This window comes from Delphinus delphis, chromosome 12 (genome assembly GCF_949987515.2).
Source record: "Delphinus delphis chromosome 12, mDelDel1.2, whole genome shotgun sequence".
In the NCBI taxonomy this organism is placed as follows: Eukaryota; Metazoa; Chordata; class Mammalia; order Artiodactyla; family Delphinidae; genus Delphinus; species Delphinus delphis.
In genome coordinates this window covers 61182071-61198278 of record NC_082694.2, presented here as the reverse complement: position 1 = coordinate 61198278, position 16208 = coordinate 61182071, and the positions used below count along the sequence as shown (strand labels likewise).

General features: G+C 47.3%; 1 protein-coding gene across 2 annotated transcripts in view; it reads left to right on the top strand.

Moving 5' to 3' along the window:
- Nucleotides 1-16208, top strand: part of VIT (vitrin) — a 122121-nt gene that overhangs the window by 65417 nt on the left and 40496 nt on the right. The window contains exons 6-7 of one of the 2 annotated variants that reach the window (XM_060027596.1): nt 2753-2830; nt 10272-10463. In XM_060027596.1, coding sequence (XP_059883579.1) covers nt 2753-2830; nt 10272-10463 — 270 coding nt within the window. The remainder of the gene's footprint in view (nt 1-2752; nt 2831-10271; nt 10464-16208) is intronic. The other variant, XM_060027595.1, reaches the window with a different exon arrangement.

The window sequence follows — 16208 nt, the reverse complement described above, 5'->3', positions numbered from 1 at the left end:
TCTGGCAACCCCACAAAATCCGGAGCCATGTGACTCTCCTGAGAAAGAACTGCCTACAGAAGACCAACTAAAGCAAGGAAAAGAGAAATGTCTCATAATATATCAGGCCTTCCAATCTGGGTGGGTTTTTTGCACCTTTAGACACCCCATGTCCCAACCTCTACTATCCATTGATCAGAGTTTTAATAGGACTGCTATCAGACATTTTAAGATTCTTCTCTATTTAAGCAATCCCTGTTTCCTCTTATCTGCGGAATTCTGCACACCTAGGGTTCAAATTACACTGGTTTCTATGTCAAATAATGGGAGGTTATCAACCATAGTACCGCAAGCTTTGCCCTGTAACAAAACATTCAGAACTGGGGCCATATAAAAATGCTAAGGTCTAGAATACAAATGCCAATCATAGACATATAATCTCCACATTGGTGTTTACCAAGTAGCTCCTGGCGAAATAAGAGGGTTTCAATCTTTGTTGCCTAGCCTGTAATCCAAGAATTCCAGCAGAGGTTTACAAGGAAAATTAATTCCATGAGAGTAGAGATGTTTTGGATTTTTTTAAATGAAAATCAATCTGCTGTGATTATTCCCTATAAATCTCAACTTCCATGTCCTCTCATTCAACCTAGTGACATTTAACCAGAAACACTTTCTGCCAATGATAATAAACACATGTGCTTCTGCAATGGCTAGGGGTCTCCAACGAATGAGTTAGGAGAGTGCAATGCCGGCTACAGGTCTCAGCTGGCGGTGGACAGGGCAGGTTCTCCATTGACCAGAGGCTTCTGGCCAACAAGTTTTGCTGGATCGTGTCAGAGTCCTTCTCTGAAGGCTCTGATGCCTCTGTGACTTTTCTCTAGGCTTTTATTTCCACTTTTCACATGTTGCTATGCGTCTTTAATTAATTCACTTTGGTGGGCTGGGAGGGGGCAGGAGAGGGGAGCTGTGTTTTTGTTCAGCACAATCTTTCCACAGTTCAGGGATGGGAAAGGTCCAGCAAGGACCTCCTAATGCTGCCCATTTGTCCTCTGATCCACACTGCAGAAAACTGAGCTCAGGCTCCTTTTCCTTCTGAATAGAAACAGAGAGAACCATAGGATTTTAGATGCGAGAAGAATAGGAAACTGAGGGAGCCGATGTCTCTGCGGCACTCGCTGTGGATAAAGTGAGGCCCACAGCCAAGGCGCCCTCCTTGGGTCTGAAATAACCTCACTCACTGTCCACCTGGAGCAGGGCTGGCCCAGGGCGAGGACATGTGGGTGTCCAGCCCTGCTCCCAGGTGGCTTTTGTGAGATGAAGTAACTCCCATGAGCCCCAACATTTGCCTCTTCCCCACCTGGAGTGACATTTATAGGTAACACCAGAATAACTTCTTTGCATCTCTGTGGTGAAACATAGTTCCAAAACTTCTTAACTGTTTTTTTTTCCTTTAGATCCCTACAACTTTGTATGGTAAGTTGGTCCACATCATTATACATATTTTCTGAATTAAAAAACAAAAAAAAAACACAAAAAAACCCAGAGTCTCAGAGATTGAGGCAGTTAATGAATGGTAAAACAGAAAGGGAAACCTAGATTTTCTTGCTCCCAATCCCAAGCCCCTCCTGAGACCCTGTTATTCCGTCTGCCTCATGACTCTTGCAGTCCCTTGTGCCAGGAGGACCTTTGGCAAAATCGGGCACTAGATTGTGTTCCACCTCCCACCTCCCATTTGACACTCCTCACCTCTCCTCCCCTAGCCCATCCTATAAAAATATTCCCTCAGGTTGAGAGTTTAAAATGCTTTCATTATCAGGTGTAAATATCGAAAAACAGGTGAGAGCCCTCCCAAGGGCATTTAAATTTTAACAGAGATCTAAGCACTAAGATAATTCCTCTGTTATTCTTATTGAGCATCTACTACATCCCAGACAGCTCCAGGCCCTGGGGATTTCACAGCCACCAAGTGAGACAAATTACCTGCCTCAGGGGGGCTTCTGCATTCTAGTGACACTTCCCATTTCGTGTGGAATGAAACTCCTTGGTGGAATTTCAAGCCGCACTCCCTGGCAGAGGAGGACTGCGGACTGCAGCCTTCTCAGGCATGTTCAGCCACACCAGGCTTGCGGCTTGCCTCCCCAGCCCTGATCGTTTTTCTTCTTTATGCCTCCATGGTTTCCCTGATACACATTAGCATTCCTTCCCTCGCCTGGTATCTAAACTTTCAATCCCTGGGTGGACAACAAATGGTCATTTTCAAGGCCGATCTCTATTTACCTACTTTCAAGTTTCTCTAGTGCCGTGGAATTCAAATGGGTCCCACGGGGTCTGTGGAAGTGAGAGGTTGCTGTTCACGTATAGCCAGCCGATGGCCAGAGCTCTCAGCAACCAGGAAAAGAACGTGGGGAGGGTTTTTCCATTCATCTAGTGACCTGATTCAACATTCAGAAAGTCCCGTGTATGGAAACTTTACCTCCAGTTCACATCTTCATGGGCAAAATAAGGGTTGCTCATGTTAATTCTGATGGAGGTTTTACTGCCTCCTTTCTAATATTAATAAAACATAGGTGATACAGGAAAACAGAATGCCACTTGACTTTCTCATTGTAATCAACAATTCAGCAGGGAGAGGGGCGTGGAGACTGACTGATTTCATTGAACTCAAGAGAAACAAATCAGCAGGAGGGAGTCAACTTAACAGAATGCAACCATCTAAAACCTCTAGCTCAAAAATAAATCATTGTGGTGTTTTTCCTTTTTTTTTTTTTTGCAGAAGGTAAACCCCAAAAGGGTGTAACTTACCCATCATCTCTTACATATTCATCATCTAAAAGCCCAGCTGCCAAAGCAGGCAAGTGTCCACGTGTGATTTCATTTAAATCTTCTGATTTCGTAAACAGGCAATATTGTTTTAGGAGATAGGATAAAAATTAGCAACTTAACCACTCAAGCTCCGCTGACTCCAGTAATATTTTAACAGATGCCAGGAACATGGGCACAGAAATCAATGTGCTGAAGAGTGAGGCTTTATTTTTTGTTTTGCAATTCTGAGATTATCTCTGAGTTTGTGTCATTTTCATTCAGAATGACTGTTGCCCTGAATTTTACTGTATAGTTACTTTAGAAGATGACGTGACATTCTGTGTGGAAATGTTCCCTGGCAGCTGAAAGGGAAAAGACTGTCTCTACTTACATATGAAATGGAGGGAAGCAAAGAGGAGGATGTGGCTTATGTGATAGCAGCAAGCAGCTCATCTCAACAACCCAAAGCCAAAAATACAGCCTGTGAGGTTGTGCCGACCCAGCTTCCTGTGACTCACCAAGGGGGTACAGTAAAACTCAGGCCAGGAAAATACCTTTTTCTAGGTTTCTGTGTGAAAGCAAGAGCTATACTATGCATTATTGTCTTTTCTGGGGGAAGGTATGCTTTGATTTCTCACACAAAGAGAAGCTGTGAGTTGTTTTATGGTGGGATTTAACATTACTTCCAGAAAGTTGAAGAGCTAGCTGATTTTGTTCATGTACTTAAGGTGAATATGGTTTAAGGATAGGCAATAAAAGCTAGCATTTATTGAGCTTTCGCTGTGTGCCAGGCACTGTTCCAAGAGTTTTATCTGATTATTGTATTTATTCACCCCAACAATACCATGGGTATGTATTGCTCTTAGCCCTAATTTACAGTTTGAGGAAAATGCAGCACCAGAGAAGTTTAGTAACTTGCCCTTTGCCACACAGCAAGGACGTAGCAGAGCTTAGAATCAGATCCGGACAATCTGGCTTCCGAAACCCCTCTCTACACCATTATCCTATGTTTTCTTATGCATTCAAATAGGGAATGTTTTTCATTTTTCCACCCCAGTTCCTCTCCAACTATATCTTTAACGACTTCTTAATTATTCCAGTAATCTAGACCTGTTTTTGTTTGTTTGTTTGTTTTATTGCAAGGAACCACCTGTTCTGTAACCCCGCCCACAAGCTGGCAGCGGGTGGTGGTGCCCTGTGGACCATTTCTGAGATGTCACCTGTCCTCTTCTGGTGTGGGCCGGGGAAGATGACTAGCGGACAGAGGTCTCCTTGAGTGGCTGGCCAGTTGGTGGAGGGAGAGTGTCCCTGCCCTCTCTGTTGTCTCGTCCAAGTTCTCAGTGATTTCTCAGCAGGTTTTGTGTGTGGGTATCTGGAGCCGGGGGCACTGCTCCGCTGTATCCTGGCCCCGTCTCTTTCTCTGAGTTAGGGGCCCCATCCACTGGCAGCAGCACCTTCACACAGAGTCACGGGTGTGGCTGGGGTTCTCCTCTTCCCTTTCGGGGCCTGAGGAGACCTAGGATGGGATGAGTTTGGTCGCCTTTCTTGTCCCATCTCGCCTCACCTTTGGCCTCCTGAGCCCCTCCAGCAGCACCCCTCCCCCACTTCAGGAACTGACCCCATATTCAAGGAAGCCCTCCAGCTTCAGGGACCACATGCCAAGCACTCCCTGTTTCTCCCATGAGAGGGAGAATACTTCTCGACTCCCAGAATACACCCCCAGACTTCCTCTTTGAGCTCCGCTCCTGCAGTGCACCAGGTGAGCCTGTCGGTGCCGCAGCTCAGAAAGGCCAGCGGGAAACAAGGGCCCCCCACACCCCGCAGGCCCCGTGGTGTTGATGAGAGATTCTCTTGAAGCCCCTTCGTCTGGCTTGGGGAGGACAAAGCGTGAAAGAAGGAAGGGAATATCCTCTTAGCCTGAACACTGCTCTCCCCCAGAGGTGGCCTCGGACCCTTCCCCCTCTTCTGGTCCTGTCCTTCTGCTGACGAGCCTGGGTCAGGTGGGGCTGGTGATGGTGCAGGTTCTGCTGGGACAGCCCCACCCATAGGAAGTTCAGTGGCACCTCTCCTCATGCAGAAAGGGGGACGGGGGCCCTCTGACTTTAGTCGTAGCCAGAATCTGGACAACAGGAAGAGTGCTGCACAACCTCCTGTGACCGTAGCCATCAATCAGCAAGTGCTTTCTCTGTGTCAGACACCGTCCTACACAGTGACCCTGCGGCAGGGTGCCAGGTCACCCTCGTTTCAGATAAGGTTCAGCCCCTGCCCAAGGGCCCCGCTCCGACCGGCCCCTACAGCACTCAAAATCTGATCGCATCCCCTCGAAGCAGGTCAAGTTGAAGGGAGAGTGGGTGGAGGGGAGAGAAGACAACTACAGCCAAATGACGACTTAGTTGATAAAAATCCATTGGTTTCTACGTCCTCCATAGCTGAGATCGTTTTCAAAACTTCTCTATCTGCCCCAGGCACCGTGGTCCAGCTTAGCACTGCCCACCCCAGCAGGCCTGACTCACTGACGGCCAGGAGGAGTGTGGAGGAGACGGGGCGCCTTCTCACACTTTGCTGCCACGTACTTTATTTTTATTTTATTTTATTTTATTTTGTTTTGTTTTATATTTTATTTTATATTTTTTGGCCACGCTGCTCGGCTTGTGGGATCTTACTTCCCCGACCAGGGATTGAACCCGGGCCCTCAGCAGTGACTGCGCAGAGTCCTAACCACTGGACTGCCAGGGAATTCCCATGCTGCTACGTACATTTAAAATTAGCAAAAGCCATAGCCAGAACCTCAGGCATTGCTACTGTCATCTGTCCCCTCTACCAAAACACCTCCACCTTCGATGACACCATCACCGTGTATCACTATCAGCCTCCTATCACAAGACTATTCATGGTTGTCAGAGTCTGATAAATTAAGTTCATTCATTCACTCACTCATTCAATAACCATGTAGTGAGCACCTGCTCTGTGGCAGACTCTGAGCTCAGCTATAAGGATTCCAACATAAAAGGGATACTGGGGTCTCATCCAGCTTCAAGATTAGAGGAACCTCTCTTTCAAGTGACAGTCCCACCGTGGAGTGAGTTTCACCAATTCAAATAAAAAATTCCACTGAGAACCGTAAAAGGGTGGCTCCCTTCGTTGCTACTCTTCCTTCAGTGATAAAATTCCTTTAGAAATGGAAGGAAGCAGAAGAAATGAAGATGTGAGGGCCAGCAGCTGCTCAGGCCCCAGCATGCCCCTGCAAGACGCTTCCTGATCTCTCCAAGAATGTGAGTGAACAGGTAAATCAGGTTAGGACGACCCCCCAAAGCATAGCAACCCTCTTTCATGGGAAATTATCTCACTCACAAAATAGGATGCATCTTGCTTTGCCATGTGCAGCTCCTGCTGAGAAAACACATTCCTGAGATTTAAACGCTGTTCCCAAGGCAGTTAGCAGCCATTAAACAGGCAGCTGGTATTTGGCTGGAGTCTCAAGCTACTCTGAGCTCAATAAAAACAGGTAAGTGTCGGTTTGTAGAAGTTCCCCCAAAGCTGAGAAGGCACATTGCCGGCACCGCGACAAGAGAAGGGAAAGTAAATCTTTACCCTTGCTGAGCTAGAGTGTCAGGAAAACCCCCTCCTGACTCCCCTTGGTCATCCCTTGCCCTGGAAGAAAATCAAGCCCAAGTTTATTGTAATACGTTTGACTGTTCAGGGACCTTCTGCCCTCACTGCCAACACCCTCCAAGGCCACCCCTTCACCCTGTCTTGGGAGTAAGATGACTTCCACCAGAACTCTGGAGACCTCAGGCCACCCTCTGAGGGGAACCCCATTCAGGGATCTTGAAGTGACTCATGACTTCTACTTTGTTCCCCTTTTGTGGGAAAAAGTATGGAACTTGGCATCAAACAAATGTGGGTCCAAGTCCTGGCTCCGCTACCTGCTGTCCATGTGGCCTGAGACTCGTTTCTTGACCTCTGGGAGAATCTGTCCCTTGTCTTAAAAATGGGAATAGTTGGCTGACTTTCAGGATTGTGATTAATATCATATGTGAATGCTTCTGTAAACGAGGTGCACAGTAGATGCTCCGTGAACATTAAGCTTCCTGCCCTCACGTAGAACCCTGAGGCATGTTCTAAGTTCTCACGGGAAGAGCCAAATCCTTCCCTGTCACTCTGACCCCAAGGTGTTGCTGCTAAACTGGTTTCAATTTCCTTCAGTCACCTCACATTTGACACCTACTGAAAGCCCTGTTTTCCACTGGGGGAGAGGGAGGCATATCACGATGATGTCAGCAGCTGTCATTTATCGAAGGCCAAGCACTGTGTGGCCCCCTTACAGACATGATCTCTACCTGTGACAACAGTCCCCCAAGTAGGTCTGACCGTCCCCATTTTCCAGCAAAGGGAGCCAGGCTCAGGAAGCTGAAGAAAGCCTAGTGGCCAGCCTGGCGCTGGCTGTGGTTCTCAAATCAGATTTCCAAGGCCCAGCCCAGATCAGTGAATCAGAATCTCTGTGGATAGGGCCCTGGATCACCTCCACTGTGATGCTAATGACGACCGGGTGTAGGAAGCTGGGAGGCCCTCTCGGTGCCGTTGAGAAGGTGGTTGTCTGGAGCTGTTCTTGACCTTGTCCAAAGAGTAATACGTTAAGAGTCTAAGGGAAGTTTTGAAATGTTTTCCCATGAAAATCGTTGAAAAGAGACCAAACCCCCATGTATCTGAGGTTGTACGAAGAAACTATTCTGGTGGTTTTATTTCAAATTGCTCCAAAAGAACCTGGTCCCGTGAAGAATTCACTTTGGGTCACATCAGGCATTATGCTCAGCAAGGAACTGGAAGCATCGGGGCAGAGTAGCTTCTCTGTCTCCCTCTTAAAGACAGTTATATCCTGTGAAGGAGAGCAGGCAAAAACGTCTAGGTCTTGTGTGGAAGACAGTGGAAGACCAGGGACTTGGCTCTGCTGGCTGAATTTACGATGTGCTTGAAGACATCTGTGTTCTATGCAAGTAACATAAATGGCTGCCCTCAGGATATTTAATCTGCTCTCTAGCAAAGCAATACCAGCAAAGGCAAACTTGGGGGGTTCAGAAACCTCAGAATTAGCCATGGTGTGAGAAAAAGATAATCCAGATCCCCCACAACCAGTGAGTTTAAAGTGGCAAAAATATTGACTATTTCCAAGTAGAAGTTTTATTTTTAATTTAATTACTTGTGGTTTAATTAATACTTTGCAAGTAAAATGTACTGTCAGTTTATTTATATATTTCTCTCCAAGTTAGTAATTATAGCCTATTTCATAAAATATACAAGTGATTCTATTAAATGGCTTTTCCCTGTATGAACCTGGGCCTGCATCTCCCTAAAGAGGCATTACTGCCTGGTAGCGTTTACCAGAGGGTATAACAGAAGAGTACTTTAGAGAAATTAGAAACTTCCCTAGGACTTGTTATGAAAGCTCAATTCCTTTAGAGTAATGGAAATGTCATAAATCACACTAGTTTTGCCCAAGGATGGCGTGAAGACTGGCTGAACCCCCGAGGCCGCTGCCAGCTCTTTAGCAATCTGTCTGGCACAGTCTCCAGGTGGCTTTAAAGGCAACCAACTGTTAGCAAACATCAGGGTAAATGAGGGATCCACTTCCTGCCTTGCCGGGTTAATGCCTGCAAGAGCAGACAGGACGGCCGAACTCCAACCCAATCCCAGGGCGGTGAGTGCTGACCTGCCCTCCCAACAGGAGGTAATAGCGTCAGGGTGGGGAAATGCGCAGGTGCCAGTGCTGAGCAGTGGGTCCAGACACCCGACGCCACCTCACATTTGTCTACGTGGCTGGACAGGGCTGTGGTCTGACACTGCCCAGCGTGCTGTACAATGTCAAAGAGGAGGTTTGGTGGTTCCCATGAAGAGTACAGCTCCTTCTCTCTCAGATGCTACCCCCCCACCCCGGCCTGCTGTTCTGTGACCAAAGATGCTTCATCCCTAAGCAGAGTTAAGGCTAGAGCTGGGATGCTGTCATACGCTGAAAAACGACCCCCGAAAACATATCCATGTCCTAATCCCTGGAACCTGTGGATGTTTTCTTATATGGCAAAAAATGGGAGTGGGGAGGAAGGCAAGGGGGCTTTGCTGGTGTGATTAAGTTAAGAATCTTTAGATGGGGAAGTTATCCAGGATTGTCTGGGGGCAGGGTTGTGGAGGAGACTAAATGCAATCACACGTATCCTTAAAAGAGGGAGGTAGGGCTTCCCTGGTGGCGCAGTGGTTGAGAGTCCGCCTGCCAATGCAGGGGACACGGGTTCATGCCCCGGTCCGGGAAGATCCCACATGCCGCCGAGCGGCTGGGCCCGTGAGCCATGGCCGCTGAGCCTGTGGGTCCGGAGCCTGTGCTCCGCAACGGGAGAGGCCACAACAGTGAGAGGCCCGCATACCACAAAAAAAAAAAAAAAAAAAAAAAGGGAGGCAGAGGGAGATTTGACACACACAGAGGAGAAGGCCACATGGAGATGGAGCAGAGGGAGAATTGAAGATGCTCGCCTTGAAGACTGCAGGGGTGGGGCCACAAGCCAAGGAATGCCAGCAGCCACCAGGAAATGGAAGAGACAGGGAGCAGATTCTACCTTAGAGCCTCTGGAGGGAGTTCAGTCCAGTGACACTGATTTCCAACTTTCAGCCTCCAGAACTGTGAGAGAATAGATTTCTGTTGTTTTAAGCCACTGAGCACATGGTAATTTGTTAGCATCCCCAGGAAACTAATAGAGATGCACAGGTGTAGAAGTTGGCATACCTGCCATGGGTCCAGCAGACACAAGTGACTGGTGGCTGTTGTTCCCTCCCAGGGCTGCGGTGCCGTTCACTTTGGGGACGATGTTTTGTCTCCTTCTGGTGCAAACCCACAGTTCTCAATACAACGACAAGGCCCAGTGGGCCCCTTGTCCCCATGCCCTCAACCTAACAAATTCAGACTCGTTTAAAATTATGGAAACAATCTAAATCATCACACGGGGATGAAGAGCACAATTCAGAAGAATCATCTAGATGGTCCTTACCATCTAATTAGTTCCGATACCCCATTTTATAGCTGAGGAAACTGGGGTCCAGAGGAGTTAGTCGGCTAGTCATGAACCAAATGTGAACTAGAACATCTAAGACACGTTGTCTAAAATGGTGAAAGACCTGAAAGTACGCCCTATCCCCAGGCCAACACTAACTGAAACAGCAAAAAAATACGTTCATGAACCATTGCTTCTGGTGTATGGAAAATTAATCTGACAGTTAATCATGTTTGGCCTTGCCTATGTTAATGTTGTTTTGAGCTGTCTCTTAAGTATTTTGTTATTTCATCTTTGGTTTGTTTATTGGCTTATTCCTCCATCCAGATTGTACATTGCTCCACAGCAGCTAGCACAGGACTTTGCTCATAGCTAGTGTTCAAGAAATATTTATTTCTGTCCTGAAGAGCCTACCGTCTGTTTTGTAAGACCCAGTGTAATTCCACTTTCTTACAGGTGAGACCACAAAAGCCTATCAGAGCCCGTCAGCTCCAGGGACAACCGCACAGCCAGTCCCCCTGATGCAAGCACTGGGGACCACCGCAGTTGAAGGCACCCATACCATCTTGCCAAAGCCGCCCCCATCTGCAGGCTCTACCACCAGCAGCCTCAGACCACAGCCCGCGGGCCAGAGAAGCCAGGAGCTGGGTCAGTAGGTAGTCACTGTGTGTTGCCATGTGCTAGAAGACTGGGTTTTCAGAGTTAGTAGCTCTGTCTGAATGCCTGTGTATGAGCCCATCTCCCACCTTTTAAGCTGGGCGAGGGGAGAGCGCCGAAGACCTGGGCCAGGGGTGTGTGTCATGCCCTCCCGGATTCAAGGGGTAAACCTGAGGCCAGTAATAATTCAGGACCAAGCTAAAAGCTACGCAAACTATGTAGAAGGGACTTAATATAGATTTGAAAATAGGACTGCTGTTAATCGTACTTGGGAAGGTAGGATATGATGTGAAACTTTCCCATTGCAAAATCCCCATTTCTCCAAAAGTTCAGTTGAAGGGATAATAGATTTCTATGTAGACACTGTTGGGTTTTGTTTTGTTTTAAGGGACAAACTGAATACTCCTGGAAGTCTTCAAATATTAGAAGCAAACAAAACAAAAAGAATCCCTTTAGGAAAAGCCAGATAGCTCACGTTTTTATTCCTTTTCTGATTGCTTTTTGTCTGCCCACTTGTATCCATTTCTTAAATCATGTTTTAGGTTTTACCAAAGTCCAGTTTATGGAATTAATCTCAGTATTACTTCAGATACGACCTTAGGAGCCCATCTGATAATCCAAACACCCGTTTTACACAGGCTTCTACACCAGGCTTCCTGGGCAATGAGCGCACCTATCCCAGCTCTAAAGGTCTTCTGGCAAGAGGGCGGGAAATTCCACAGCGGGAGCGTCCCTGTTGTCTCAGCTACTTTTTCCAAATATTTCCCACCTGGTGCCACTTTTTCCTCCTAGGAGGAAGCGCCCAGGACTCGTTCTTTCAGCCTCACCTCCAGCTTCCTAACATCAGTGTCTTGTAGCACGACCCCTTCCCCGCCTTCCATGTCAGAGCCCAGCTCTCTAGTCATCTTTCTATTCAACAAATCCAAACACTTTCAATGTGCTAGACATTCTTCTAAGCACCTGACAAATACTAACCTATTAAATCCTCAGAACAGCCCTAGAAAGTAGATAACATTACTTCTAATTTGACTAATTCATCGTACTGAGGAGGAAACCAAGGAGTAGGTCAGTGAGGCAATTGGTCCCCAGCCACACAGCTGGGAAGCAGCAGAGCCGAGATTCACCCCCAGCAGCCGGCTCTCCGTGAATCCCCTTGCAGGAGACATCCCTTCCATAAACGAACACCTGAGGCACTAACGATACAGCACAGAATCAGGGGCCTGACCTGCCTTGACATCAGTGGGGTGACAAGATTCGAGGGTCTTAGACACAGCCAATTCCCGCTGTGATCGCTAAGCAACAGTAACAGAACACAGTCCGTTCTCTCCCTGTGCCAGGCACCCTGTATGCATTATTTTATTTACTCTTCCCCAAAACTCTATGAAATAGGGAGTATTATTACTACACTGGATGAATGACTCATGGAAGAAGCTATAATATAAAGTCCCCAAATAAAAATACCATACAAATAATTTCTGAAATATATCAGACACTCCCCCACCCTCTTGGTTCTTTCAAAGACTTTTGAGTAGCTGAGTGAGTGGGTGTCTCCTTAGAGGATGTCAGTTTTTACATAACACATATAATTAAGCCCGGGGCATATTTATTTGGCTACACCAGGAGCTTGGAAATCCTGTTACAAGTTGGGCCTGTGCTTATGGAAAACCTCAAGCAACTCGAAGCAGTGGCCCCCAGCCTGGCAAAGCTTCCTTATTCCTGGCCTGGGGACAGGAGCTTTGGGCAGCAGCCTCGCAGCCCATCAGTGTTCACTCTTCATCCTGGTCCAGCACCCACGTCCATGCTGCCCCACAGACTGCTAGACAAATATGCAGGGCAAGCGCTCCGTGCAGCCTGTGCCCTAATTGCTAAGAAAGGAGCCAAACGGGGGAGGGAGGAAGGAAGAGAAGACTTTTTAAAATGCGTATGGCCTACTCAAAGGATTTTCTGTAGGAATGAAGAAGAGTGAAGACTAGTGTTTGAATGCCTATGTTTCTTTGAAAATAACAGCCTTATTGAGATACTTTTCCCCTACCATACAATTCACCCCTTTAAAGTGCACAGTTCAATGGTTTTCAGTATACTCACAGGGTTGTGCGACTGTCACCACAGTCAGTTCTAGAACATTTTCATCACCCCAAAAAGAATCCCCACCCCCACTGATGGTCACTCACCGTGTCCCCCTAAGCCTTCCCTCCCCCAGCCCTGGACAACCACCAGTCTACTTTCATGAATGCCTGTCCTAGTGCTTGCCTACAGATATTCGCTGTGACATTTCAGCCCAACCATATTAAATAATGTTTAATATATAGATAATTTCTTCAAATAGCTGAAAATATTCTGTTAATTATGAGAGCAACTCTTCTGCTGATGGACAAGCAAGTTGCTGTTGATGCATTTATGAAGTGGTTTTTTCCTTTCATATACGTGACTATAGTCAAAAGATTCTAGGGCTTCCCTGGTGGCGCAGCGGTTGGGAGTCCGCCTGCCGATGCAAGGGACGCGGGTTCGTGCCCCGGTCCGGGAGGATCCCACATGCCGCGGAGCGGCTGGGCCCGTGAGCCGTGGCCGCTGAGCCTGCGCGTCCGGAGCCTGTGCTCCGCAGCGGGAGAGGCCACAACAGTGAGAGGCCCACGTACCGCAAAACAAAACAAAAAAAGATTCTAGAAGTGATTGTAGATAGGGCATGCAAGCAAAACCTGATCCATCTGTTCATTCAAAACCAGCCTTTGCACTTACAGGAATATGTCCTAAGGTAATTATCAGCCAAAGTCAAAAGAAGCCTGGACACAGATGTTGTTCACGATAGAAAAACAGATGGAGACGGTTTAATCGTCCATTGTCAGAACAGTTAAAGAAATTACTATACAGCTATTAAAATATGTGCACTTACTGACAGAAGATTGGTCTGTGACAGGTTGTTAAGTCAAAGAAGCAGGCTACGAAACAGGATGGGTACCACTCTCACGTTTTATAATTATGTTTTTGCACATGAGAACATGTGCATGGAAAAAGGGATAGAACACTGTATACCAAAACTGTAAACCAGCCACTGCTGTATAGAGGGATTGCAGATGATTCCTTACTACCCACAGTGTATATTTTGACAGTCAGCCCGTGTTCGCTTTAGAATTAGAAAACAGAGCTATTTTGAGTTTGTGTCCAAATAACTGGAATGAAGACACAGGGAATGAAAGTTATGGCAGATAGATTTGATTCTAAGAGAAACTGATATTTTCCCATGACCTCTTATCTCTTCCCTTCCATGAAACTTGGTTCTTTCCCTCAGCTGCTTTTTATGTGGTCCCCTTTCCCCGAAAATGGACTTTGCATCTCTCCTTACAGAATCTCCCATCTCCCTTCTCCCTTTTAAAGCCTTGCTGCAGAAAAATTGCCCAGTGAATAATGAATGCTGAAGTGTATTTGATTCTCCCACAGAGTAATTAAGGATAACCCATTGTGTACCCTTAAAAATGACTGAAAGCTAATGCTATTTGCATCAATACCATGTTAATGCAGTTTAAGCAAATTGCTAAATGTTAAGTGACATTTCTATTGAAGGATTACTTTAACCCCCTCAGGAGTGGCACAGCTGAATTATTGTAAGAATAATGAAGTATAAAGAAATATAGCACTTTAGTAAAAGATGCTTACTTGGACAGTTGTGAAGTACAAGGGTTACTGTTACCTGGAATTTTCAGTTAGTGTTTTGAGTTAAATCCTTTTTTTTTTCATTTCAATGCCTCCTCCAGGGCAGGTTCAGACCACCCAAGGACAAACTTTACCTTGGTTCTGACCTTGGTAATGTCTTGCTAGGACGGATCAAGGAAAGAATGAGAACAGTTAGATTAAAATTCATGCTCTGACCAGTCCAATGTTATTACAGATTTCTGGTCCACCACCACCTACACTAACAGCCAAAATAGCCCCTGAACTAATCCAGGTAAGAACCTGAACTCACCTTTCTAGCTACTGACGAAAGTTAAGCTTGTTTACATGGGGTTTGTCTTTCCAAATCCTTGTCATTTGACTCAGATTTGGACAGAAAGCATTAAACCAGATATGCCAACAAAAGATACTGCTCAAGGGCCCAACTTGTAAGGAAAGTAAGGAAGCCGTTAAATAAGCAAAGCTTTCACAATCGCCATTCCCCAAAGGCAATTTTGTGGAGGTTGTGATAGAAATTCCTAAGGATTCAGTAACTAGGCTCTTACAAACCTGAAAAGGGATACTCTCTCGGGTTTATACTTGAGGAACAAGGGTCAAAGAAAGAGAGAAATTTTTATCATTTCCCAGGAAAGGGCAGAGCCAATTTTGCCTGAGTAGTTCTGTGATATGGGGAACAGAAATACGTTCTCTCTCCAGGAATTCTCCTATGAATTACGACACTCCCTGGCTCCCCTTTCTGCACTTCGGTGTGCATCTCTTCAAGGTTTGGCCCAAGAACTGGGAATGCAGAGAGAAGAAACAAGTTCTCTTCTCTGAGATGCTGTTGAGGCCTGCAGAGATGAGAAAGAAAAATCTCACCGGGTTAGAGGCTTTCCACAAACTCTGCTTGGGGCCTGGGCCATGAGTTGACAGACTTGAGAGACAATTTCCTTTGTAGCCTTGGGGCACTAGGAACAAGAAGAGTCCAGGCCTTTCTCTTGCTGGGGGATACCTGTCTGTCCTCCAGGAGTTCGAAGAGTCCTAGAGACTGTGGGTTCTGTTTTGTTTTGATTCCAGATGGGAGGAGCGGCTCCACCGGGTCCCCTGGACAGGGCTAAGAGCTTCAATGGCTTCACAGTTGCACCGCTGGCAACGTACATGCCGCTGTTCAGGACAAAGGGCTTAAGGATCAGATCGCTGGGCAGGCCAAGGACTCCAAGGCCATTTTAGACCCTAACAGGCCCGTGGGACAGTTCAGGCAGCCAAGCCCGGGGCACTGCTTCCTCTAGTGCCCTTGGCCAGGATTTGTGCGTCCTCTGAAACCCCCAAAAGTAGAGCCAAGCACAGAAAGCTCGGCTGACTTCCAAGGCACTTTCATCAGGGGGCAAAACAAGAGAAAGCAGACTGCTGGTTCCATGTGAATCAACTGACCCTGTGTAATCCCCCCGGGGATCCGAGGGCAGTATTCTCCCGAGCTGCTTTCCAGAAACCTGGCGAGGCTGCCCACTGCTTGCCGGCCCTGCTCTGCGGCACTTAACAAACACCTTCTCCCCGCACCTGCTGGCCTCTGCCGCTCACCTCCAGGTCATGCCAAGTTGTCTTAACTCTAATAAGCATCTGTTTGCTCTGTCCGTTCTCAGTGTGGCGAGAGTACGTCCCTGCCAGTCCAGACACCCAAGGGCTGTCAGGGGTTTGGGTCGGCTGGAGAGGCACCCCCCGTGCCATCCCAGAACCCACCTCTGGGACATAGAGCAAGACCCAGACCCAGACACACGTCGCCAGTCAGACTCGGCTTGGGGGATGATGGCAACAAGGCGCTTCTTTGACCTCCAGCTCATGTTCTTTCCTGCCCAGCAACCCAAAGCTGTTTTGAGCATTTGATCCCACTCCCTTTTTTTTTTTTGCGGTACGCGGGCCTCTCACTGTTGTGGCCTCTCCCGTTGCAGAGCACAGGCTCCGGACGCGCAGGCTCAGCGGCCACGGCTCACGGGCCCAGCCGCTCCGCGGCATGTGGGATCTTCCCAGACCGGGGCACGAACCCGTGTTCCCTGCATCGGCAGGCGAACTCTCAACCACTGCGCCACCAGGGAA